Genomic DNA, 27242 nt, shown 5'->3' with positions numbered 1-27242 from the left:
TCGATTCAAGAGCGACTGTTTGCTGCCACCTGCTGGTGCACAAACTGTAAGTGATGGATTGGCTTTAAAGGCAACCAGGTGTCATAATGTTCATCTATTTGTCACAGTTATGGGATGCAGCACCCACAGTTTCCGTACTAACAAAGTCTATGCAATACATTTATCAGTTAAATCTTATTCCTGAATCAGTTTCTAAAAAGATTTGAAAATCTGGTCAGTTTTAAGACTATTGCACACCAGCTCCAGATTGTGTTTGCTCCATGTCTGTGGCCATATAGACTGAGAACACATAGCAGTAACGCGCAAGAAGGTGTTAAGACAAAGTCTGAAATGAGTCAGTGTGCACAGGACTTCCTTTTTTTCCTGTTAGTGTTTGCTGTCCTCGTCCTGTGGAGAATCAAATCTTGCTGAATGCTGCGTAAACAAATCAAAGATGTTCACCTGGTGGTGTCAACATATTCCTTTTCACTCAGTCTGTCCTGCTGCGAGAAAGACCTGTGGATTACTTAATGACAAACTTGTATTCATTTGTATTCCAAATTAATGATGTCCCTTAAAGCTCCTATAGGGATTTTATTTTTAGGTTAAGAAACTGCCTGAAATAAATTTAGTTGTCTCTTGAAGTCGATAATAGCAAGCAGCACCATCAGCGGCAGGACAAAATCAATGATGTTAATGTCTAAAGTATTGCAGGGTAGGTGTCAGTCAGGATAATTCACAGCATCCTCCATCTTCAGCTGAAATACTTTTAATATTTGATGAATTTTTCTAATAAAAGAAATTCGGAAACAAAATAATGCACATGTACAGGATTCAGTCATGGAAAAAAAAAGTTATATCTTTGTCCATGGGGGGCATTAACAACAAAGAAAAAAAAATCCTTAGAGGAGCTTTAAATCTTTTTTCAAGTTCCTTTTTATACTGAATAAGCCAGTTTTTAAATAGTCAACAGCAGGGAAATTTTGAGGTGGCCGACCATTTTCTATTAGTTGATTGTTAATGGCAGTAATGTGAGATAAATGTGCTGAAATGCCCCTAGAAAAGTACTTAAGAAGCTTTAAGTGGAAAAAAAAATGTAAAAAAAACAAAAAACAAGATCAGACATGCTTGTGAAATTTAAGGGTATTCTTAATTTTTTGTGATGAAACATGACTGTCAGTTACCTTCAGGAAAAGTGTACAGACAAATGGCAACGTGGTTCTTAATCAATTTATATCCCTAATTATTGATGTCCTTTAAAACTCATGTGAGGATTTTTTTTTTCAGGGTGAAAAAATGCCTGAAATTTATTTAGTTGTCTCTTTTAATCCTGTAAAAGTAAGCCGTGCCATCAGCTGCAAGACATCAACTTCCAAATTGATAATATTAGTGGTCAAATCCATTGATCCGGAGTAGTTGTCTGTTGTGATGAGTCACAGCATCCTTTATGGACAGCAGAAAGGTTCTACGTGTTTGATCAATTTGACTGTTAGAAGAAATTTGGATGAGTTTAAATGAATGAGTCAATGAAGGAAAAAAATAGGTACCACTTTGTCCACAGGGGGCACCATAATCAATACAAACCAAACAACCCTAAGAGGAGCTTTAAATTTTGTCATCAATTCCTTTGAGCTGAATGAATCTCTTTGTCTACAGTCAATGACAGGGAGATTTCAAAGGTGCCCATGATTGTTTTACTATGACTTGCTTTTGGATGGCGGTAATGTCAGGAAGCTGTGCCAAAATGACCCCAGAAAGGTATCCAAGATGAAGCAAATTTGAAAAAATCAAAAGGTACCATGTTAAGGTACCTAAATGCATCCTTGTGACTGTGAGGGAGTGGAAGAGTATGTGATTTCCATGCTGGACATGAACATAGCATTACAAGGGTATGTACTGAAGAATAAATATGTTAAATTGATAAGAATTTCCATTCCATTATTAATCAAATCGATATTTTTTACCACATTAACACACAAAAGTACCGAAAATTGGCACAGTTGAGTACTGATATCGACGGCGAGGTTGGTACGGTATTGTTTCAAATGTAAAAGGTACCCATCCCTACTTGTGAAACTCAAGGACACGCTTGATGTTTTGCGATAAAACATGATTGTCAGTTGCCTCCAAGAAAAGTCCACAGGGTATCTTTACGCCTCTCTAAACACGATTGACTCAATGTGCAATGACAATAAACAGTCATTAAAGTTTGACAGCCCTCTGAGAGGAATCTCCGTATCAGCAGAGGGAGACACATCTGACTGGTATTTAACATTTCTTCTCCAGCCTGACACATCACTCCTGCTCACTGCAGACATAAACACGCAGGCTCACTCTCGCACACTAAGAACTGCTGGTTTATTTGAACATGTGAGTCAGACGGTCCCCGTGGGCCGCAGCTGGAGAGAGTAGAGCGCCCCACCCAGCAGCGCCAGCGTCACATGTGGTTGCAACCTCCCCCCTCTCTCTTGATTTATGCGTGCCGGACACCCCTCCCCTTCACTTCAGGATGTATTGTCCTCCTCTCACTGAGCTGAGTAAAAGTTTCAGAACTAGAGCAGAGTGGAGGGGCTGAGGAGACGCTAGTGCTGGGTAGCTACTGCTTGCAGCCAGATGCTTGTTTGTGGTGAGTGTATTTTTATGTTTGTACCGGAATGCGCTCTTATGGTTAGGCTGGTAGTTCCCCTTTGGCTCAGAGGGAAAACTTTAAGTCATATAGCTTTGTTTTTATGGAAACTTTTAAGGCGTGCATGTGTTTTATTCAGCTAATGAAGGTCATCTCATTCATTTAATAGAAAAACTCTGACATGTCTGTGCTTGTCCTGGTGATCTTTTGAAGCACTGATGACACAAAAGTCTCTTTTAAAATCATTTGAATGACATTTTTAACATCCTTTGAAAATTAAAAATCTTGTAGAGAAGTTTATTCAAAGTGATATAGTTGTATTAATGAGGCTGTAGACAGGGTTTCTTATGAATTTAGAGTCAGTTTTAAAACATGAGAAGTATATTTTTTCAAAAAGGAAAAAAAAACATGGTACATTTGTTTTCAGCTTATTTTGTTTAACCTCAAGACTTATTTATCCAGCTCAGTCAGATGAGGTATGCTCCTGACAAAAATTAACTCCAGTTGTTCTCATGACATCTTTCAGAGTATATCATAAAAACTTATTGTTTTATTTGAATCCTCTAGCACTGACTTATCACTTCACCACCTCTGCTGAAGTGATACTTTTCACTGATACTTTGTGACCCAGGTCTGGTTTCTGAAAGAGGTGAGACAGGACAGAGGGACTGTAAAAACACTCATTAGACACTCAGGGCCCCGGGGGCACGTGGATCTTTTGTCTGCCTGTGAGATGCTGTGATCCTGAGAAATGCGACACCACACTCTCCTTTTCAAGCCTCAGTGGTTGATGTCTCATGCGGCAATTTTGGCTTTTGAGAGCATTAATTTGAAGACTGAAGAAAACTTAAGGGACAGCGGAGTGCTTTCTTGTTTTCAGAGTGTTTCAGGCTGGTGATTGGTACTCCATCATCAGTTTGTTTTCTTTGCTTAAGCTGTGTACATTCATCTTTCAGTACTGAGATGTACACATGCACCGTGTCTAATAAGCACTCAGGGCAAAGCAATATCATGTGGCTGTGTCACAATAGACTGTTTATGTGGATCAGCAGCAAGCGCGTCCACAGCCAGGCACAGTGCGGGGCTTCTCAGCCGGCCTCAGCCTCATTTCTTAACTGTATGAAAAGCAGCCAGATTTTCAGGCCTTTCCACCCCAGGGCATGTCATTCACTAAATGAATGGACCTCTTTTCTGGACAGTTGAGCCAGTCAGAGTCGATCATGCCACAAGACAAGTGAGCCCACAGTATTACTTTTCACTGTGGAGGGCTGTTTTCAGAGGGGACATTTGCATACTTACAGGAAACAGTATGAGGGAAGTTAAATAATAATAAAGTGTGAAACAGCTTCTGGACACACAGCATGAATCTGTACATCATCATAATTTCTGTATTATGTATAGATCTATAAAGGTGTTGAATCTGTTTACAAGGTCTAGATCAGGGGTGCCCGAATTCTTTTCAGTGAAGGGCCAATACTCATACAAGTAATTGTGAAAATTAAAACACTTTTCTTTGCTGTATTTCACAGCATAAAGTTACTGAGCATCTATATGGCACAAATACCAGAAATACCACAAATACCTATTTCTTTAAAGACATGTAGCGCAATATAACCTGAACAATATGGGACACAACACGCTCCTGTGAAACAAAATAGTGCATTTTCCATCCTTTTAAAATAATAGTAATGAAACACCTGCTTTAGAATTGTTTCCCTATTAATGACTACTATCTACATTAATTTACATTAATCTAAAACATATAAGAAATAAAATTTCAAACATGGGCAGCAGGCCGAAAAAAATCGCTCTTGGGCCAACTTAGGCCCGCGGACCCCAAATTGGACAGCCCCGGTCTTGATTTAGAATATATGAAAAGTTCTGTTTTTGCCTTGCAGCTCAGTGTAGTCTGAGTCGTATCAACCAATCACATTTCAACAGACATAGGAAGCATGAAAAACAGGCAGTGTGAAGAGCAAAAGCAGGCAGGACTCACCACCATCATGGGTTAGTGTGACAATAAAATGTCTTTCTCAACCAGCTAGTGTGTCCACGTCAGTGAAGCTAACATGGCCTGCCTGACACTGTTTTTATCAATGCCAATCAGTGTTTATTGGTAGAATGCACCGGAAATGATCAATCCAATCCTGAAAGTCGTCTACGTCTCCTCACAAAGACATACTTGACAAAGTTGATGTAACAGACAACCTATGTGGCTTTATTGTTTTATTTTGGCAAACTGAAGACCCAGTGATTTTCAGTATAATCAGAGAAGATTTGTTTCAGATTGTGAAAGGAATTCTGTTTTGTTGACTTTATACCTGACCAACACTAACTAAGAGGTTTATACGGGTCATAAACAATGCATCAATGTTGCAACTGATGATTGCTGACAAGTCCAGAAACTGAAACAGTATCAACTCATAACTGGGCTTAACAGTCAACTATCTACATACATGCTGGATAATGCTCACGTACATGTGATGATGTTGCTTTTGTGGCCTCTGGTGCATAGTGGTCACTCAGTGCAGTGGACAGCTGTTTAAAAGTCATTTTCTGACCAACAGACACACTTGTCGATCTCTTCTGTCATACACTGTCAATTTTTCTGATTCAAAACATTCCATGGGGTAACAAAGTACCTATATTATTCTGTTATTTTTAAACATTTTAATTTAAATGAGCAGTAAATTACAACTAACCATGTAACTACTGAAGTGGAAATCATGCAACACCATGTTTATTTCCAACACAAAATTAAAATGTTTGAAAATATGTCAAAAAGAAATTGCAAACTAAAGAAAGAAGAAAATATTTATAGAATTACCAAAAAAAAACACAATTCAAATCATTTTTTTTCATTAAGCACGTATGTTTTCAGTATTGAATGCTTAGGCACATGAAGTGCACCAGAGTGGACATGTCTGTAACTTCCTGAAAAATCAAATCTTTAAAAAAAAAAACATTTAAGCATTTTTGACGCCCTAGACAACATTGAGTGGAAAAAATCTTGTCACAGGCTTTCATAGTTTATACAAAGAAGGGTTAGAGATGATTAAACATACAACTAACCCAGACCTGTATATGTATATATAATTTACATATCAGAAAATCATTAAATATTCAACTCGTGTTTTGGTTTTTGTGGCTTGACACATTTGGTTAGGTTAAACTGTGAGTGTGAGTGACTGTGAGCTGATGGTCTTGTTTTCTTATTCTGCAGCTTCTGGCAGATCGCATCCAAAATATCACCTCACCTGTTTATGAAGTAATTTGTTGGAAAAAAAAAGATACAGAGTAAAATGGTGCTGTCTGAGGTGGACAGAAGAACAGAGTGGTTCAGACTGCGGTGATGTCAGTATTGTCAGAATTTTGAGTATCTGGTGAAATTTCCTCTGTATGAACTCATGTGGTATGTCCCCCTCGAAGGTCTCGCCCTCAAATGATCTGTCTGTTTCAGCACCTTCTTCCCCCGTGCAGGCACATAATTCAGAGGAGTACAATTGTAGGAAGCTCAAAGGGCTTACTTCTAGAAGAATCTGCAGTTTTTCAGGGAAAAGCTCATCTGCGTGATTACAACTTCTTGTGATTTACGGTAGACTGAACCCTGGCCTCTTGAATCGACTCTCGATGCCTGTAAGAGAGCGCAGTGAGAGTGGTAGCTGCGTCATGTGGGGCTTCCTCTTCCCTGGGGTCAGGTCTGAGGAGGTCTAAGGAGGTGAGAGGGGTCATCGAGCAGGAAGACAACAAACTGGCAAAGACAGAGGCAATATCACAGCTGGAAGTCTGATACTTTGACCCTCCCCACACTTTATCTCAGAGTTTCCTGTCTGTTTGTTTTGCCGGTGACCGTACTAAACCTTGAGACAATGCCTTCAGTTGTGACAGTGTTCAGAGTTTACAGTGTTTGCTGCTGTTTGGCTTCTTGCTCAAACACTCCTGGGTGTCGTTTTCCTCTTCTGGTCTCCGGTGATATCTCTCTGAATGTCTCTTTATCTCTTTTAGGATGGCTCTGTGGGGAACCTTGATGACCTGGTGCAGGAGTACTCACAGTATTACGGCACCTCCCTCAGCGACGTGTGCGAAAGGATGGAGGAGCTCCGGAAGCGCAAAGTAGTACAAGATGCAGAGATGGTAAAAAAGAAACACTTTTGTTTTGATCACTCATCAAAAAATAATCTTATCTTGGTTCTTAGATTCAAATATATTGCTGCTGTCATTTCTTTTGTTAACCCCACTGTTAGATATAACTTTGGTTTGAATCTTTTCCTCTCATGCTCAGCAAAGAATGAACACTTTAACCTATAATCCTTTTTTGGATACTTCACACTTTTACATTTTAAATGCTTTCTTTTCTACAATTTCCTAACTGTTTCTGAAACTAAAAGAAGTTCAAACACCTGTGGAAAACCAGTACAGCAACAACCAAACCAATGGCACATAACTGCAGACCAGTGTTAGTCCATATTGTGGGCTGGCAGATTCAGTAAACTGAATATTATTTCTATTTCTGTCCTCTGGTGACACTATAATTTACTCCTCCACTTCCCCCTGCCTGTGCGTTTCAGGGAAAGGTTGACTCAGTGGCCACATCACTCCAGCTCCGCTCTCAGATCCAGGTGAGTGTCCAGCTCCCAGTGTGTCAGACCCCAAGAGGAGGCCACTTCCTCCTGCGTGCGTCAGCAGGGAGGCTGATAAGAGGCTGAGAAACTGCCTGGTCATGATCAACAAAACCAGAGTAGAGGATTTAAAAAGTGGCTTTTAGAGGACTCTGATGCTGAGTTGTGGATATAAGACTTCCTTAAAATGCTTGGAAACACAGCCTTAAATAGAACTGGTTATTTGTGTGTTTTCCTCTTCCAAAGGATGCCAAAATTTGTTTGAAAAAGGAGAGCAAGTTACACGTGACATTGCCAAAACTTAATCTTATTACTGTACATGAAATTTTTCATAATTCCTTAGGTAAAAGGGCAACCTTATCATTTCAAAGTATGTTTCAAAAATCATGTAAAAAAATTGAAAAAAATGATTGCACAATTTGTTATAATTTCAAAAAAAGGTAGAAAATAATTGCCTTTGACACTCGTTGGATCTAAATTCCCTCTTCTGTTCATCCTCTAAAGGAATCCCTTGGACTCAGCAGCACCACTTCAACTCCAGAGACAGAGAGAAGGTAAAAAATAATGAAAAGTAAAGTGTGACTTAAACACTTTGGTAAACATGACAGTAATTAGAGTCCTGTCATCATCAGTTTGAGCGATAATGATTGTAAGGAAAAGCAGCAGTAAACACTAAACCATTTTTTAGAACGTAACAGAGAGCAGTTGTATTGTGTCCCTACACGCTACATTGATTTATTTTAATCCGCTGACCTGCTCCTCTTCTGTCCGTGTCACCTGGTCGACATCTGCCTCTCCTCTTCTTCCTGATGCCCTCTAATCTCATTTATGAAGCCTTTCTGTGTCACCTCCAAACTTCCTTCCTCCCACCATTGTTTTCTCTGTCTTTGAGGGATTTCAGAGATTAGTCATGTGTTGTCATTGGAAAGCTGAATCTGATGAAGGAACGGGGGTATGACTAATAATAATAAAGCAGCACATTGGTTTGATTAAGCTCATTAAAGAGTCAGGTCAGTAACATCCACAGCTCGGACGGAAACATATCAGACACATAATTTTTTTTTATGGCTTGTGGATTCAGACGGGGTTCTAACACTGCCCTCTAGAGGAGCGAGTGCAAAGCCTGTGCTGATGTTTTTACACTGGTGGTTTTTAACATTATTCCAATAGAAAGCTGAGTTCAGTAGTTTTTCCAGCGTCTCTGTGAATTTCCACAATAAAATCAAGATATATCAGTGCTTTAAATTTTATTGATTATACCAGTTTCACACTGTTAACCCCTGAGAGATCTTCAAATAGTAGATATATGATTTTTTGTCAGAATAATGTGAATGTTGGTCACCTGCATATTTTTCCTGCAGAATTTGAAAGAGTTCAATGATGTCAATGTCTTTGCTGTAGATTTAAATAGAATTTTATTATTAGAAAAACAATATTTATGACGTAGCTGTAGCTCTCAAATAAAAAATCAAAGCAATGGGATTTTGGGGGGGAGCAAACCAAACCTACTTAGAATTATATGGCAATATTGTGAATTATTTCAACAAATGATTTTGAGAAAAATGTTACAACGCCTCTGATAAAAATATGAGATGTCAGTTTTTCTTTTTTACTTTTATTCAAGCTTTCTTAAGCCAGGTCAGTTACTTTGAGTTCAGGGATCTCTTTTTCAAGGAAAACCTGGCCAAGTTTGGCAGCAACACAAAGTTTCAAAAACAAAACAATTCGAATCACACAGAATAAAAAAAAAACAATTCATTAAAACAACAAAAACAATTGCCTACCGGAAGCCTGGATTCAGAGTAAGTTAGGCTAACCAAAGTTTTGCAAGTCAGAGTTTCGATTGTTTTAGGCAAAAGGTGCAGAGTACCTAAAAGCCCTCTTTCCCAGTTGACCTCCAAGTTAAGGAACAAAAAGTACTTTTTAAGTACATTTATTCTGAGTTTTCTAATACACAGTATCTGAATGTGACTTATTCTGACTCAACAGCAACAAGTGTCAACAGACATATGAAGAGTGACAGACAGGGAGTGAGACAGACAGCTGTAACTCATAAACAGACCAGAGACGTGCAGAGTGAGACAGACAGACAGACAGACAGAGAGAGATAGAGGGTGAACGTGTGCAGAGAATGCAGAGGCCACGTTAGTGCTGCTGCGGCTGCAAAACCCTGACTGGACATGAAAAAAGGCTTCATTGTTCCTGCGATGGCCGGAGAGCACTGACCTCTGATCGTCAGCCAACAGCAGCCAGTCTTTTTCATCACTTTTTGACGACTTTGATTTCCCCTCACTGCCATGCCAGCGTCCTGAGAGACAGTACGCTTTTGTGATTTGTTACATTTTTTCATTTTTGATCTGACGCAAGTCGAAGGAATAAAGACATGATCTGGGAGATGGTGGGATAGGAGGGAAAAATGAAGAAAATAACTTGGGAGAACAGGTACTGAGCTGTTCTGAGCTTTGGTTTTACATCGAAACTGTTTAAATGGAGCTAATGGTTTGTTCAATTTTTAGATTTCCTGTGCACAAGTCCAGCTCTGATGATGGATCAGGAGGTAAATGTTTTTATGGATTTCCTTTGAATTTGTTTTAAACACAAAACCTAGAACTAAAATCAGAGTGATGTGAATTTTGCAGTTTTCTAATTCGTTCATTAGTTGTATTATTTGTTAGTTATTGTATGTGTCTATACTTCTATGCTTAGATGCACATAATTGTCTTTTTTTAATTGTTAGATGATTTGGTTTTGAATTGTAAGAACAGGATGATTTGAGGACAAAATTAATTAACAAACATTAACTTTCTCTAATGTTAGGAAATTTAAAATTGCTGCTGTTTTGGATACATTTTGATTTGCTTTGAGTTAAATGAGAGGGCTGTGTTTTACAGGAAAATGGGACGGGAAAAGAAAGAGCAAGTCATTTTGGAACAGTTTTCGGAAGTCACCGAAAGGGGTGACACGTCAGATTTCCAAAGGTAATTAAATTTTAAAGGCATAAAAGAAAAAAAAACAATTGAATATCATTAAAAATACGAATCAACAATTAAAATTTGCTTATTCATTTTACTTTACATTCAGTTTTAGTCCTGAATTGCTAAAAGTTTTCCTTTCTTCCTTCACAGGTGATGATGTTGGATTTGTGGCCAGTGAAATCACCATGAGTGATGAAGAGCGCATTCAGCTGATGATGATGGTGAAGGAGAACATGATCTCCATAGAGGAAGCTCTTGCACGGGTATAATTACGCATCCTGATATACTTTATAGACTCATGGGAAAGTCACAGCTGCTGGGTTTTTCTACAGAGTGAAAATGTTGCTACTAATCAGATGTTACTTTTAGATTTCTTCAAATTTCAATTTAACACTTGGGTGAATTTGAACAAATTAAGCATGATAGAAATGATCTCTTACTTTTTAATTTAGCATAGTTTTTACTTCTTATTCTAAGTAAAAGAATAACAGCTGTCAGACTCGTGTATTCAAGCTCTGCGTTGTGTACTATTAGCATCCTCTTCTGTTGCAGTTGAAGGAGTTTGAAGTACAAAACAAACACACGTGCAGGTCTGATCCCACAGAGTGGACCGATTCTTCCAGCCCCAACACAAATGAATCATTCACCTGCAACGTAAGTCTCTCATCCCCCTGTCTAAATGCATCTTGGCTGCATTTAACTCTGATTGAAAACATCACACAGTGTTTGGAGCATGAAGGTCTGAGAACCGTCAGTGCCAAGGCTGCTGATCTGTTGACAGCCCCTCTCTGTCTCTCCCTCTGCCCCTGTCCCAGCCATGAACCAGGGCCCCTCTAAAGCCCTGTAGCTCAGAGCCTTCTCCCAACTGCAGGGCACAGGGTGGACTCCTATTCATCGCAGTCAAAGCGCTAACCCCCTATTGTGCTGCAGTGAGCGGGTGGATTCAGCACTGGGCTGTGTTATGCAGGCCACAGCTCTTTTCTGCATGGGTGGGGTGATTAGGGGGCTCAGGTTCAGGGCACATTTTTCAGATTCGTCTGGATGGCCTGACCGTTTCTCTTTGCTGCGTGTGTGTTCTCTTGTCACTTTCTCTTTCTGTGTGTGGTAGACTGTCTACCTCTCCTGCTTTTATTTTTGTCCATCACAGACTGTTTACCGACACAATAGTTCTGTTGTACATCCAAAACTGCGAACAAGCTTTGTCTCTTGACGTGTATTCTGGGATGTTTTGGTCTGAAGATCAAACCTCAGTTTCTGACCCTGAGAATTGACAAATACCGCGACCTTACTGAGCAGCTGTCTTCTCACGTCATGGTCGAGGTGATTTCCAAGAAGCTGACTTTTGTCCCCCCACATATAGAGACTCTGATACACTTGATAGTGAAGCTGAGAGCATGACAGAGAGAGATGTTTGCATCAGCCTCAGAGTCAACAGTGGTTTCCTACCACATGTATAATTAACCTTCATGAAGTTTCTACAGCAGGTGTTACAGAAGCATCTGCAGCTTAAACACAAGTTTTAAGGAGGTGAAGACTTATATAACAACATACTTTATCTTTGACAGTGTGACCCCCTTTACTTCAGTCAACAACAACAACAGGAATGTTTCAAGTGTTTCTTCCCTCTCATATCCAAAACATTCTTATGTATAACTCTGAACTATCTACTATAAACACAACTGTTGTGTGTGGTGGGAAAAAAGTGTTTCAATAAGACTGCTTTCTGCTCTTTCCATCAGCCCTGTGAGCTGTCTGACAACGAGCAGGAGGAATCAGTGACGTTCAAGAGACTCCACAAACTGGTCAACTCGACCCGGAAGGTGAAGAAGAAGCTGATCAGGATTGACGAGACCAAGAGGCCGGGAGCTGACGGTACTAAAAACACAATCAGGGTCAAACTCATAAACCGCAAACTAGCTGTGGCAGCTGTTTTATGGTCTTTGTAGAAACTCCCCAGTTGTCCAACTAGTCATTTTCTGGTTTTGATGAGTTTTCAAAGAGGAGTTTTTTTATTTTAGAAAAAAATGTCATATTAGACTAAATTTGAGCCACATTCATCCAACAAGACCAGAAAATGGGGTAAAAAAATCTGCTTTGTCAGTTTCTTAAAATAATAATAATGTCTTACTTCAAGAAACTGAACTGAACTTAACATTTTTCTTTACCTAATTGCAGATTTTTTTACTCCCTACAAACAATTCAGGCATTATTTTTGTCTTTCAATAGTCTGAAAATGAGACATTTTTTTCCAAGTTGTCAGGTGAATGTAGCTCATTTCAAATCCAAATAGAAAAGCACTCAAAGAGCGCAGACCTCCACCAAGCAAATTGTGATTGTCATGCAACACTTTAGTCCTACTTTAATGTTATACTCCCTTTCAGCAGACTGTCTGTTACAATTTGGTGTTAGTTTCAGGTTTGTAGGATAATTTGTTACCTGACAGAGCTGAAAATTATGATGACCCAGTACATATTTCATATTCCAGATCTTAGTATCCAGAATATTGCCAGGATCTGGATTGTACTTTTACATCTGTCAGAAATTATGGTGACCTTGTCTTGTATCGTTTTGCAAAGCAATCCGACCATTTAACGGGCGTTATATACACAAATGGTGAAAACGGCCCTATCTCACAATGATAAAGAATCCTTTAAAAAAATCCTGGATCCAGACAGTGATCCGGATCACCTCCAAATTTTTATTATTTCTTCCTTATCCCATTTTGAACATTTCCTGAAAATTTCATCAACATCCGTATTTTAGTTTTTGAGTTATGTTGTTTATAGACAGAAAAACAAACTCTCCTTGGCGGTGGTAATTAACATTTTTTACACTTGCTTCAATTTCAGTTTTTGCAGTGCTTCCAGTAAGATGACACAACCTCTCTAAAAAAAGTCAGCCCATGCTGCGTGTGACGCAAAGTCTAGACAAAGTACTTGTAATTGCGTTGGGTCTAATTACACTTTGCAGTTGCACCAGAATAACAGTATTTAAACTGTGTTTATTCTTTGTTTTTTAAATTGTTGCTGCGTCTTTAAGAATGTGTTTCTTTAAGGAAAGCCTGACATATCTTTTATGTTTGCTCACCAAAATGTGAAATAATCCTGAAGTGGCAGCAAAAACCACTGAAAAAGGAAACTACTGGAAACTGCTACAGACCAAAAACCTAAGAACAGTGCGGTGTTTTAATAGAAACCTGAGGATCTACTGCACTTTTCCACTTTCTCCTTTAGTCTCACTAAATTGCATTCTCCTCTGTCTTTCCACCCTGCAGAGACTGTAAACACAGACAGTTTTCTCTGCGGAGATGCCGCCGCCTCCCTGTACTCAGGTGTGCAGAAGAGGCCGGCTGTTTGCCCCGTGGACTCCCTGGCCTCGGCTCTGCAGGAGCAGCTCGCCTATGACAGAGACTCGGACAGCCTGACCACCTCCCCCTCCTCCAGCAGCCTGGACACCTGCAGCAGCCAGAAGATCTTCCAGGCCTTCAGAGGGTCCGGCGGGAGCCCCGTTCATCAGGAGACAAATGTAGCAGGAGAGATGAGGGAGGCTGGGGAGGGCAGCGCATCCTCCTTTTCTGAAACAGACGCTTGTAATGATGAGGATCCCAAAATCGCTCGCTCAGTTACAGATGGAGAGCTGATTCACCGGATGCTCAATCCAATCAGTCACCACGGAGTGAGTACAGAGGAGATGATGTTAAGACATCTGTATTTGATGAAGATCAGTTTAATCCATACCAAGCTTCACCTTCATCTCTGTTTTTATTTATTAATACCTCTTTTTTATTTTTTTACAGAGAGCTTGCAGCTTTGGAGGATTTGACCTGACCAGCCGCTCAGCGCATGCCGTTAGCCCTGATCATGAAAACACTGTACGCATCTCTTTCCAAAGTTACAACACGCCAGATTCAGACTGGATTCACAATCAGGTGAACTGTTTGTCTAAAAATTCTTCTTTCTCTCTAAACAGAATAAAGATGGAGACTTGGGGAGGGATCCTGTTAAGTCTCCTGCGACGTCTCGTATTTCCCTCGGTAAAAAGGTCAAATCTGTGAGAGAAACTATGAGAAAACACATCTCTAAGAGATATCACACCTCACTCTCTGAGCAGGTATTCATCACTTTCACTCTTGTATACTGTCTGTTAAGGTGATGTAAAACCGCAGGTGGTAACATCTAAGTTCTGTGTGTTTTAGTCGAGCCCAGACCGCATGTCCAGCAGCCCCCTGTCCCCCCAGACAGACTCTGACTCTTTGGAGAAACCCAAACTGAAGCTTGGAGGATCCGTGGAGAGCCTGAGGAGTTCCCTCAGCGGACAGAGTTCCATGAGTAAGTCTGCGTGTTGACATGAGAACAATCTGGGTCTTCCTGTAAATAAATCTCAGTGTTTGTTTTACTTTGCCTCAGAGCACCAGATGTGTGGGGTTTTATCAGGAAAGTGTTTCAAGGTCATTAAATAATCTTTGTGCTAGTCTAAACTCTCTGGTTTGATTGTGTTTGTCTGTCTTAGAGTTTGTGTAATGTTTGGCACTTCAACTCTGCACGGCTCTGAGAATTTGGAAAATATTTTCGTCAGGTCTTTGACTCTGACTGAAGTTTCTCTTTCTTCTCTTGGTGGTTTGTGTAGGTGGGCAGACTGTTGGCACCACTGACTCTTCAAACAGCAACAGAGAGAGCGTGAAGTCAGAGGACGGGGAGGAGGACGAGCTGCCTTACCGAGGGCCATTCTGCGGACGAGCTCTGGTTCATACTGACTTCACACCCAGTCCGTATGACACTGATTCCCTCAAACTGAAGGTAAAAACATCCTTATCATCAGCTCGGCACACACAAAGGCATGAAACCCTGATTAAAGAAACTAAAGCTCCACTTTCCTCTGTAGAGTGGAGACGTCATAGATATTATCAGTAAGCCTCCGATGGGGACATGGATGGGGATGCTCAACGGGAAGGTTGGCACCTTTAAGTTTATTTACGTGGATGTCCTGAATGAAGAGGAGGTGAAGCCCAAGAAAACACGGAGGAGGAGGAAGGCCCGGCAACCCAAACCTACATCTGTGGAAGAGCTGCTGGATCGCATCAACCTAAAGGTAAAAATCAAATCAGAGATGTGGCAGAAGAAGCATATTGTGATTGTCACCAACACTTTAGTCCGACTGTCGGTTGCAATTTGCTGTTAGTTGCAGGTTTGTACGATAATTTGTTACCTGACAGTGTTGAAAAATATGATGACCCAGTACATATTTCATATTCCTGATCTTAGTGTCCAGAATATTGCCAGGATCTGGATCGTATTACATCTTTCAGAAATTATCATGACCTTGTCTTGTATTGTTTTGCAAAGCAATCTGACCAGTTATGGTGGAGTTACATACATATATGGTGAAAACAGCCCTATCTCACAATGATAAAGAATCCTTTTAAAAAGTCCTGGGTCCAGACGGTGATCCAGATCACCTCCAAAATTTAACCAGTTCTTCCTTTTCCCATTTTGAACATTTCCTGAAATTTTCATTATGATCTATATGCTACTTTTTGAGTCAATGTTGTTTACAGACAGACGGACAAACTCTCCTAAAACTAACCTCCTTGGCATAGGTTAATTTGAGGAAGTGCTTTAAAAAAGTTTTGACATCACGATAGACTTATTCATATCTGTTTGTGCATCAATCCTCTTCTCTCCACAGGATCATCTTCCCACTTTCCTTTTCAACGGTTACGAGGATCTGGACACATTCAAGCTGCTGGAGGAGGAGGATCTGGATGAGCTGAACATCAGAGACCCTCAACACAGAGCAGTGCTGCTGACCGCTGTGGAGCTGCTGCAGGAGTATGACGGTGGGTCAGGTGATCATCCTTCCTGAGTACAACACATCAGCACTGCTGTGTTTGCAAATGTAAAAATGTATTCACAGGGCTGAAATAATGCAGGTCCACAGCTTTGGATGTGACAGATGTAACATTCTGCCCTCTGTTGGTTAAATTTTGCATTGCAGGAAGCAGTGACCCTGAGCGTGGCAGCCAGTCTGGAGGCTCCCAGGAGAAGCTGCTCCTGGAGCGTCGCGGCCTCGTGGGAGACTCCCCACGCGACTCGGGCTGCTACGAGAGTAACGAAAACCTGGAGAACGGTAATGACAGCCTGAGTCGCCTGTGAACTCTCTGCTCTCCCTCTGGTCTTCAGCGTGTCTCAGCGCTCAAGCATTCCAAGCCTGCAAAAGCAGTTTTTTATCACTTCATCTTCTGGAAAGACTCTTATCTCTACACTTACTTCTGATGCTCTTCTTTTTTTTTTTTTATCTTGAAGCTTCACTCGCTTCTGCCTCTGCATCCTGGAAATCAAGCAGTGAGTTTTTGTCTCTTTGCTGCTTTTTGGGAATAGAAACTTCTTTCCTTTCATCACGAGGGTCAAACTCTCTGTACAGTACTCAGAAAACACATGGACTAGAGAGTTCTCTTACATCATGTGAAACTGAGCACTGGCCTCTTTAAACAAACTTCATGTGGAGCAGTTTGCCGGTCTTCTCACACACAGACTTGCAGCTGCGCGCTGTGTGGTGGTTTTTGCGTTTGCTAAAAATGTGGCTGTGGGACTGACAGTCAGAATAAAAACTTTCTCAGTCTTCGCAGTACACATTTACCTTGAATGCTTGCTTTATTCATAGCTATACCCGCTTCTTGTGTGAAGGTTTCCGTCTTAAACTTGTCGACGGTTCTTGTGAATTTTGGATACATCATGTGGTTTTAGCTCTATAGGCCAAACCTGTACAGATTTTGCTGTTTGTGTGTATATTTTTTTAGTCCAGTAAAATATCATGTTGCACAATATTTTATTATGTGCCTGAAAACTGCAGAATGCAGAGAATTAAAATATTTACTTCGACTCTAATTGTTAAAAAAGGCATTTTGTATTAATGTGAATGCACTAAATGAAGACTAAAGCGGCCTTCAAAGGTTTAACACACTTCCAGAGTTAAACTCTCCCTCGCAGATCTGAGGCAGCGTCTGAAGTCTGAGCATTTTCTGAAGTGTGCTTCTGTCACGGTTGAGCGTGAGGAATAAACTGCGCCATGCTTTACCTGACTCCACTGCTTCCTTCTTTTCCTTCCTGTGTCTTCAGCGCACATTGCTGCTTTGAACCACACGTCGTTCTGCTGTGAAAGTCAAATGCATCACCTGCACACGCTTGTTTATTTCAGGAAGAGACAAAAAGACGTCATCCATGAGCAGGTCATCCTCTGGTTATGAGTCAAGCAACCTCCAAACCCCAAGGAAACCCGCCCTCCCTCATCCTTTAACCTCTACCTGCTCCAGAAAGACGTCACTTCAAAGTAAAACATGCCTCTCCTTTAACTCGCCACCACTCAGACCTCCGGAGAAGAGCGTGAATCCTCCAATCCCACTGAAAGGTCAGCGCCACTGTAGAGCTGCTGGCAAGAGCCAGAGCTGCTCCGATCTGAGACGAATCTCCACACCAGGCCTTCTGAGGAGATACTTGTCTCTTACCATCCACCCCAGACTCTGGAATCTGCCCTCCTGCACCAACAAGGCTACACAGCCCACAACACGCCCTCACAAACAGAGTGAGGTCATGTCTTTCCCCCAATCAGCAACTGCTGAGTCCAGTATCTTCAGCACAGATCCTGTTGGAGTTTCAGCATCAAAACAATCTGAGACGCCGAGCACACACCCAGCTGAAAGGTCTGACCATGCTTTCCCGCCAAAGCCACACACACCCCTCCCATCACAGGCCGTCAGCGTGTACGACTGCATGAACCACATCTCTTCAGAAGACAAGAGGAGCTTCTCAATCTCTGCCAGTTCAGCAGCACGCAGACTAAAAACACAGAGGAATAAGAGGACGTCCTTAAGCTCAGTGAAACCGGCCGTCCAGGTGGAGGAGAGACTCGAACTGCAGAGTGTTGAACTCAAAACTGAAACCACTTCCTGAAGAAGCGGAAAACAACAAACTATCACTTTTTGATTTTAGATGTAGCTCTTGGGTAACAAATATTTTTTTGTTTGTATTTTTCTTGAATAATATATTTTTTATGCAATCATGAGTTTTATGGTGTACAGCATAAAAAGCTCATTTGAGATAAGAAGCTAAATATTTCTTTCTCTGCGACAACTGCAAACATGCAGCCCATTTGTATGGTGAAACAGATTTTCATGTACATTATCTTCTTCAAAAATTAAAAAAAAAGTGGAGTTAAACAATAAAATCAAACTTCAAAAAGTCAAGAAAGCAGGAATAAAACTCGAATTTCAATATTATTCTTAAAGAAATCTGCTGTTGCACTGTTTCTGAGAATGCTAAAGCTGCAACACTTTGGTGGCTGCCTTCTTCTTTCCAGGGTCGGATTCAGGATCAAATGCGCATCGTACCTGCACTGGTTCTTGGTTGATTTTGTTTTGGGGTTTTGTTTTGACGTTATTCTAAATTTATGATTTTTATGACATCTTAACTCAAAACCTTGCTTGAAAGACAGCAGATATGTTGTTACCCGAATTCACAGGGCCCAAACCTTCACAAGAACAGACAAACAGTTAAAAAAGCACTGGAAATTCTTACTGCAGTGATGCTGTGCCACCGAATACTTAAAGAAGTTCTCAGAAGTTCAATTTGCACATTTGAAAAACTATTTTTATTTTCAGTGTTCACTAAGATAATTCATTTAGCAACAGAACAAAAGCAGTAATTCCCCTAACATGTTAGCTTTATTTCAAAACAGCTTGAAACTGTTACATTTGTTCAGTATTTCCTGCATTTCAATAAAATAATAAAGTGTCTTTATGTTGTGCTTTTTATGCATGGCTGTTGATCACTGTTTTACCCTCACATAAAGCAAAACCTGCATCTTAGAATTAACTGAAATTGGCACCTAGAGTTAGAAATTAAGACATAAAATATTCTCTCAGAAGTATTTGTGTCTTATACTAGTGCTTCTACCCACAAACCTGTTCATTATATAAACAATCCAGTGTACAAAGTGCAAATTCATTAAGTCTTCTAAGATTTTAGCTGACGCTCAGGGTCCATTAGTGGTTTCAATCTTCAGGGTGATTTATAGAAGCTGTTATAGTTAAAGCGTGAACAGATTTAGTGATATCTGTGGTTCACAGTTTCGCCTGTAGCTGCATTTCCCTGACGCACTGCCTGACCAGCCCTAGTGCGTCCTGAGCCGTCCCCCATGCGAGTGTAACCCCCCACCCTCCATGACCGTAGTTGTGGACCACAGGCACCTTTTTCCCCAGCAGCTGCACCACCTCCCTCTCCACCCGTGGGTTCTTCCTGCCTGGTCTCAGCCCCACCCATGTGCTGAGGACTTTAGCTTTGCTGAGCGATGGCTCCAGCTTACTGCAGCGCTCCAGGATGCCTTTCGTGTCTCCTTGGTCTGCGATTAATCTCCAGTCGTCCTGCTGCCTGGTGCCGCCAATGGTGGCAGAGTGTATGCCGGGGTAGATGTAGGTCTTTCCATCCGCATCCCTGATGAAGTGCTTCAGCCAGGGGGCGTCCACCTTCAGGACCTGGCCTCGGACTGGGTACACGTGGCTGTCATGCACCAGAGCTTTGGAGCCCAGACCAGAACAGTTTACGATGAGGTCATAGCTGGGGCTCAGCTCATGAAGACTGTTAACCTTCCTCTTTTCCACCTGACCACCAGCTTTTCTTAATCTGTGTGAAATCATCACGTTTTGTGTTAACAATCCCACCTTGTCCAACATAAGTTCATAAAAGCATACAACACAAGCTTTTGGTATTGTAATGAAAGTTTAAAGTGGAGTTCTCACCTGTTCTCGAGCCATGGCAGGTAGCAGGAACATTCACACTTCACCGTAGTGAATGCCTGTCCAAACTTGTGATCTGGAAACCTTTTCATTTCCTCATCCGTCATGAATCGAAAACCAAACATACATTCTGAAAAATGGGGCTTTTTATCAGCTGGAACTTCCTTAAAAATCTGCCATCTGGAGGAAAAAATACAAAAAAATATCACTCTATGCAGAGATCTTTTACAACAGTGACTGAGTATTTCTCTCTTTATATTGCCCTGTATAAAAGTTCATACCCAGAGCTCAGCATAACTCCAGCCTCTGGTGCATGCTCAGATTGAGCAATGGCCAACAGGTGATCAAAGCTGTCCTTGAACCAGCGTCGTTGTCTTTCCAAGGGGATATCTGACAGAAAATGAGCCCAATCTAACGTTCAACATGCAAAACTAACTTGACTTAAAACTGATGCATTAGAAAGATTTCCAGCTTCTTGTACAGAACAGTTCTTGCATACCTGGAAACGTCCCAGGATACAGGATCCCAGCAGCTCCATCACTGGTGGTGTCTGGACTGAACTTGTCAGCTACAAGAGTGACAGAGCTGAAAGGAAGACCCTCAGCGATGCTGACAGCTGTGGAGAAGCCAACCACTCCTGCTCCCACCACCGCAACCCGGACTCTTTTCATCCTGAGGATCAGACTGGAGGTCAGCGAGTCAGAGAGATGTGTCAAATGCTGCCTGAATGCTGCAGGACAACCTTTGATAAGACTGGCTCTTCAGCTTTAATCCACTCACAACCATTAACCCTGACTGCACAGTCCAAGGATCAATAACACAGAGCAGAACTTCAGAGTAACCGCCTGCCATTGTAACCATGGGTTATATAACAGACATCATAAACTCTGTCAATGTTGTAAACAGTGCTTTTATTCTCTAACTCAAACTATTTCTATTTCTTGCTCACTCCTGACTGAAATATAGAATCAGATGGAGAGCATGAGTACACTCACTATACGCCTAAGTGATATTACAGTTATAATCAGCAAGCTGTAGTGGTGTTACACTTAGCATAACTCAGAAGATTGGCAATTCCTTTAATCAGCTAATAATAAATAAATAAATAATGTAGTCACTAAGATGGGGTTCATGCAACTTTCAGTATGAACAGTCCAAAAGGGTTCATTTGGTTTGACACTGTTAAGAAAATAGTCTGACAGTTAATGAAACTTGACCAGTGTATTTCCTTAATTATTTTACCAGGCAGACAACAGGGGGCGTGGTCGTCCTGTCATGACAGGTGGGATCGAACCTCCAGTACACGGACAAGTCACAACGTCACGTGACTCTTCCTATTAGGCCAGCATCAAGTTTTTAGTCAAATATGTTGAGGTATTAAAAAATCACTGGGAAAGTAAAAATACTCTCTAACTAAAGTAACCACAAGGATACTGCAGAGTGACGACATGAGTCAGTTAAAAACACTGCACAGTATAACCAAGGTGACCATTGTTAGTGTTGTGTTATTGTTATGACGTTAATCTGTCATGTCACGCATGTGCAGGTAGTTTGATAAATCTTGTTTAAGGTGCAGACAGCACAGTAGAAGGTTAAACATTTTCAAAGTGAAGCATTACCCGTCAAATTTGCACTGAAACAAGCCAGCTGACAAGTGTTCAAGTAAACAAACATGAAGTCTCCTGAACCTACCTGTCATATGAATCGACCCACTTCTGCTAGTCAGTGTTTGTCTTGTTATGTCATAACAAATGCCAGTGCCAGTCTTATTTATAGTCCGACAAAACGGTTATTAATGACCGCTGAATGCGGTTGGCTTGTGCAATGTAAAAGCTTCACCTTAAAAGCTGCCAACGAACAGGTTAAGAGCAAGATAAAAATGTGTTTTAATGTTAGTAACTCGGCTTCACGTAACCGTGGGAAACAGTTGAGCAACAAAACACGTGGGTGTATGCAGCTGCTTTGCAGTGACTACTCGTCTCATTCCCAGCGCATGTAGATCTGACAAATCCTGATCTCGTGAGGAGCAAAGCTCTCGCGAGAACTCTTTGGACATTCACGTCCCCCGTCCAACGGCAACAGAAGGTAAGGTCCTTAAAGCTCACTATTTTGAATTACGACGCGGTTTTCTGTGCGAGTTCAAACTCAGCGGCGTTTTGAAGAACAGAGAAATGAATTTAATTTTTCTTTTATCACATTACTTTAGTCCCAGGCTTACAACATGGTCCTGTTAGCCGTGGCCTGCTACAGGCTAGCAGCGTATGCATTGTTTGAGACGGTGCAAGTTAGCGTGTGTGCTAACCGTTAATGTGAACACATCACAACACAGGCTTCACCTGCACGAGACCGGGCTGTATCAGCAACTTTAGATACATCTCAGACCAAATAAAGTCAAGAAAGATAGAGGTTTTACAAGTTATTTCCATGTGGTTATCGGCGTGTGAAAATATTTGTCTTCCCGCAAGCGATAGCATCTTGTTTAACAAATAAATCTAATGTAGTTTTTCTAAATTGGACCCTTAACTTCTACTACATTTGTCTTTAGAAAGTTAGAGCAATTGATCAAGCTCTGTTTTTCATAGAAATAAAAATATCTCGAGTTAGAATACAGATTTCTTCCTTTCTTTCTTTTTTATAATAAATGGAAAGTTGAAAGGAAGTTCAAACATGGACACTACAGTTAAATAACAGTTTATCTTTAATAAACAGTCTTCAATGTATAAAAACAAAACATTAAAAAGCTTAGTGGAAAAATGAAATAAAATAGCTGAAAACGATTATTATAGAATTTTTGAAATCTTAATTTTGACGACCTGTTCTTTCTCTTCCTCTTTTTTAGTTTTATTTTTATTTTTTTTGTATTTGAAACCTTTATCATACCAGGAATATTCCCCGTGAGATGCAAATTCTCTATTCCTGGGGTGTCCTGGCCCAGACAACAGCATAAAATATTTTGAACAGATAGCAAGACAATATCATATATGATAAAAAGTTAAATATAAGCATGAGATTATCAGATGATCCTTGTTTGAAAATGATCCAAATTTTAGAAATTATCCAGGTTAAAATGACCTTGTAGCTCAGACCGGGATAAGGAGGAGGACCAAAATTAGATATTAAAGTCATAAACAACAAATAACCTTAGCTCTTGCCTGAGATTTTGTCTATTTTTCAGTAATACGTCTGAGTTAGAAGAACAGTAAGTAATGTTTTCTTTTTTATTTTTTCAGATTTGCCTTCTTTCTCATCAGACAGGATCGTCTTGGTAGGATAATGTCTCAGGAAACGACATCCAGGACTCTATCTGTCATGAGCCTTCAGTCATACTCTCATCAGCAGAGCATTCTGAGCAAATTCAGCAAGCTGAGGGAAAAAGACCTCCTGTGTGACATCACGCTAGTTGTAGAGGATAGGCCCTTCAAGGCTCACAAAGCCCTGCTGGCAGCGAGCAGCGACTTCTTCTCCCTCATGTTCACGACAGAAGAGCAGAGCTCAGGTCAGTCTACCTACAGGATGGAAGGTATGGCAGCTGAGATGTTCGCTGCAGTTCTGGATTTCATCTACAGCGCTGAGGTGTCTGTGGAGGAGGCTGCTGCAGAGCAGCTTCTGGCCACAGCTCGTCTTATGAAAGTCAGCGATCTCGTCATTGGACTCGATGATCTGTTACGCAAAGGACACAAATCTGAGGGGCCAGATCTGTTGAAACGCAAAAGAGGACGACCAAAGAAAACAGATCCTGTGGGGAGAAGAGAAGCACAGGTGGACACAGAGGAGGTGCAGGGTGGAGACACGGACTCTCAGGGGAAAGATGATGCAGATTATGACCCAGCGAGGCACAAGGGTCGGCAGAGCAAACGCAAGATCAAGCCACCTGTCAAATTTGAGAGTTACAAGGTGGGAGGTGACACGCAAGAGCACAAAGAGCCGGGGAAGAGAGGAAGGAAGAGGAAATACCCAAACGTTGAGGCTCCATGTGAGGAGTGTGGCAAAGTGTTCAAAAACCCACTCTTCTTACAGATCCACCAAAGGACTCACACAGGTAATCTGACGGGGGTGGGACTGAATACTTATTCTAAAGAAATCATTTCCATTCACTTCCCTTTGCTTCCATCTTCATTCCCAGGAGAGAAACCATTTCGATGCTCCGTTTGTGGGAAGTGTTTTACACAGAAGTTCACTCTGGTGGTTCACCAGCGCATGCACACCGGAGAGAAACCGTTTGTTTGCACCATCTGCTCCAAGGCTCTTTCAACCAAAAACTCTCTGCAAGAACACATGAACCTCCACAAAAGTAAAGTTTGATTTATTAGCATGGATTAAATAATAAAGACACCATGTTTTAATGTCTGCTGGGCTCATTAGTCTCTATCCTTTCCTCCTCAGGGGAGAAATCTTTTAGCTGTGAGAAATGTGGGAAGACCTTCACTCAGAAAAGGCAGCTGAGAAGTCATGACAAAGTTCATACAGGTGAGAGCTTTAAACTTTCAGAGCAGCTTCAATCCTGTTTTTATTTCACTGAATAATGTTTGTTTATTACTCCATCTCAGGGAAATCCATGCCTGAGTGTGACCTGTGTCATCATAGGTTTTTGGACACGGCTCAGCTAAAGAAGCACCTGAGAATCCACACAGGTAGAGAAGACGTCGAGGAGGCTACTAGACTCATTTTAATGTGTAATGTCACTAAAGCTCTGACGGCACTAACAGTGTAACTAATTCTGCTACAGGTGAGAAACCGTTCACTTGTGAGATTTGTGGGAAGTGTTTCACAACCAAGAGCACGCTGCAGACTCACATCAGGATACACAGGTGAGTTAACCCAGGAAACCTCCTCATTCAGCTGTTTAAAGTCTCAGGACTAATGTTGTTTTCTTCCCACAGAGGTGAGAAACCGTATCACTGCAACATCTGCAACAAATCCTTCTCCGACCCCAGCGCCAGACGCCGACATGTCGCCTCCCACTCGGGGAAGAAACCCTTCACCTGCTCCTTCTGCAGCCTCTCATTCACCCGCCTTGACAATCTGAAAACACACACCAAAACTCACAACAAGGAGCAGGCTGCAGTGACAGAGGCCCCGTCAGACGTGGCTTCAGTATCAGAGGCTGCAGCTCCACAGGAGGAGGTGAGGAACATCCTGCAGCTGCAGCCGTATCAGCTTCCCCCCTCCTCAGAGCAGGAAATCCAGCTGGTGGTGACAGCAGACGTGGATAACATCAACTTTGTGCCAGATCAGAATCAGGAGATAAGCATCATCACTACAGAGGGGGAGACGGCAGACTCGGCCCACTCCAGACTCACCCTCCTCACCCAGTCAACAGGAAACATCCAGAATGTTGCTCTGGTCACACAGGGCAGCGTGGTGGACCAGAACCCTCAGATCCAGACGATCAGCATGCTGGACGGTCAGGTGACACACCAGCCGGAGCAGATGCACGTCATCACGCTGAGTAAAGAAGCCATGGAGCACCTGCAGGCCCATCACGGCCCCCCGCAGCCCCTCCAGATCACACAGAGGCCGGTCCGGCAGCTGCAGGTGATGCAGCAGCCTGAGTCTTTGTCATCATCATCATCATCATCACTGCAGGGGCAGGCGGGGAGGGAACAACACAACCAGGCCATTCACATCAGCAGCCAGAGCAGCCAGCCCATCTCCATCAGTCAGACCAGCCAGCAGATCTCCAACCACCACATCCAGGGACAGACCTTCCAGATCCAGGCTGGGACCGTGAGCTACCTGTACACCACGGGGCTGCAGGAGAGCTGAGAGGGTCAGTGGGAAATCACAAACAATGAACAACGTTTCAAACCAGTGTTTGGTTTCATGTCACTCCTTTGTCAAACCACTCCACCCACAAACTACTGATATTCTCTAGATCACTTCATGACATCCAGGCCCTGATTTTTTTATACTCATGTTCCTCACAACACTTACCTCAAAACTTGAAATACCCATTCAGGACCAGGGGCAGCTTGGTAGTACATAAGTGAGGAGAAGGAGGAAGAGACTTTTTCACGCTCGTTTTACCAAAAACTTTGACAGCAACTTGAAAAATGTGCAAGTTTTTTTCCTCATTTATTCACTGCAGAGGTGTACTGTTAAACTGTGTCCACACATTTACACATTTATAACCCCATAAAACATGAATATAGTCACTTTGAATACTTTTAGTTTCATTTTGTTTTACAAAGTTAGAAAAGCCCAAAGCTGCCCACAGAAGCACAAACAAAATTCTCAGTTTCTGAAATTAATACGTCAGATCAGGATCAGTGTAAGCTGATCCTAAACTCACGTATTCGTTTTAGTAATTTAAAAATTAAATAAACGAAACACCGCCTACATGTTCTCAACTCACCTTGACTTGGTTTTGTCTCGGTGACGTGGTTGAGTCTGTATTTTTTTTTTTGTGTAACACTTCAAATTTTTAAAGACTCTCTGTCCTCAAAGCTAGCCAAATACTTCTGAACTTGCTTTCCTCTTATTTATGTCATTTTATCACTTTGACAGATGTGTGAGGCTGCAGCCAATTACAAGGCTTTGTTTTTGCCCTCAGTCTAAATTAAGATAAATATTTCAATACTTTTAAAGTTAGCGTGGACAAAATAAATCAAACACCTGTTAAGGGATGCATCGATCCGATCCTGGTATCGGTCATCAGCGATCTGATCCAGCCCCTCAAAGCTGGATCAGGTATCAGTGGAAAAGAATCAGTCCAAACTTGACACTGAGGCTAAACTATGATTAAGTCTACAGGGTATAAAATTTTACAATCAAATAGTCATTTCTGTAAATTCTGAAGCATTTTTTAACTAATCTGCTGTTAAACATTTAAACACTTATAGTTTGAATAAATATTAACTTCAGGAATTCCATATTTACTTATTTTTGTCTTATACTCAAAACATTACCAGCCTTATCCCACAGTAGAGCATGCAAGTTATTATTTAACACTGGTATCAGATCAGGATCAGAATGGGTTGATACCCAAAGCCCAGGTATCAGGATCAGTATCAAGACCAGAAAAGCTGGATCAGTGCATCCCTACACCGGTTAACTAAACTTAAGACTTGGTGGAGGAATAAGACAGTTTATCAATTATAATTCTCCATTCACAATCAGTGATCATGTGTGCAGAATAATGACTGTCATGGATGAATTTCCCAGATGTACTTGACGATAAAATGCCTTTTTGAATTAAAAAATGAGCCACACAAACACTAGAGTTAATATTTTAATGTCAACATGATTTTATCACA

The 27242-nt window shown here is 41.4% G+C and overlaps 3 protein-coding genes across 7 annotated transcripts in view; 2 read left to right on the top strand and 1 right to left on the bottom strand.

Moving 5' to 3' along the window:
• sash1b (SAM and SH3 domain containing 1b) overlaps positions 1–17351 on the top strand; it is a 52326-nt gene extending 34975 nt beyond the window's left edge. For 2 of the 4 annotated variants that reach the window (XM_074692443.1, XM_074692445.1), the window contains exons 2-17: positions 6611–6739; positions 7174–7224; positions 7729–7778; positions 9741–9781; positions 10116–10202; positions 10350–10462; positions 10752–10853; positions 11939–12071; positions 13474–13874; positions 13996–14070; positions 14169–14309; positions 14395–14527; positions 14826–14995; positions 15081–15287; positions 15885–16035; positions 16194–17299. In XM_074692443.1, coding sequence (XP_074548544.1) covers positions 6695–6739; positions 7174–7224; positions 7729–7778; positions 9741–9781; positions 10116–10202; positions 10350–10462; positions 10752–10853; positions 11939–12071; positions 13474–13874; positions 13996–14070; positions 14169–14309; positions 14395–14527; positions 14826–14995; positions 15081–15287; positions 15885–16035; positions 16194–16351 — 2058 coding nt within the window. In that variant the 5' untranslated portion in view covers positions 6611–6694 and the 3' untranslated portion in view covers positions 16352–17299. Of the gene's footprint in view, positions 1–2468; positions 2606–6610; positions 6740–7173; positions 7225–7728; positions 7779–9740; positions 9782–10115; positions 10203–10349; positions 10463–10751; positions 10854–11938; positions 12072–13473; positions 13875–13995; positions 14071–14168; positions 14310–14394; positions 14528–14825; positions 14996–15080; positions 15288–15884; positions 16036–16193 lie in introns of those variants that run through there. The other 2 variants (XM_074692444.1, XM_074692442.1) reach the window with 2 other exon arrangements.
• Positions 17352–18854: 1503 nt separating this feature from the next.
• On the bottom strand, positions 18855–21967 carry ddo (D-aspartate oxidase). Of its 2 annotated transcripts, none has more exons than XM_074691766.1 (5): positions 21679–21967; positions 20486–20670; positions 20268–20376; positions 19990–20166; positions 18855–19873 (listed from the first exon to the last, which is right to left on the bottom strand). In XM_074691766.1, the coding sequence occupies exons 2-5, from the start codon at positions 20655–20657 to the stop codon at positions 19315–19317; spliced, it is 1017 nt and encodes a 338-aa protein (XP_074547867.1). In that variant the 5' UTR covers positions 20658–20670; positions 21679–21967; the 3' UTR covers positions 18855–19314. The 2 variants fall into 2 exon arrangements, with proteins under 2 accessions (XP_074547867.1, XP_074547866.1); XM_074691765.1 differs by having other exon boundaries at positions 20486–20658; positions 21679–21965.
• A 50-nt stretch (positions 21968–22017) lies between these two features.
• Positions 22018–27209, top strand: zbtb24 (zinc finger and BTB domain containing 24). The gene is made up of 7 exons (XM_074691764.1): positions 22018–22071; positions 23217–24025; positions 24110–24277; positions 24370–24453; positions 24534–24617; positions 24713–24794; positions 24867–27209. The coding sequence occupies exons 2-7, from the start codon at positions 23260–23262 to the stop codon at positions 25750–25752; spliced, it is 2070 nt and encodes a 689-aa protein (XP_074547865.1). The 5' UTR covers positions 22018–22071; positions 23217–23259; the 3' UTR covers positions 25753–27209.
• The last annotated feature ends 33 nt before the right edge of the window (positions 27210–27242 follow it).

The sequence above is a fragment of the Halichoeres trimaculatus genome, unplaced genomic scaffold, assembly GCF_033239565.1.
Source record: "Halichoeres trimaculatus isolate MK-OKI-2021-1 unplaced genomic scaffold, fHalTri1.1 fHalTri1_scaffold_17, whole genome shotgun sequence".
NCBI classification, from domain to species: Eukaryota; Metazoa; Chordata; class Actinopteri; order Labriformes; family Labridae; genus Halichoeres; species Halichoeres trimaculatus.
The sequence above is the reverse complement of the archived record's forward strand: the minus strand, read 5'-3'. Positions and strand labels throughout refer to the sequence as shown.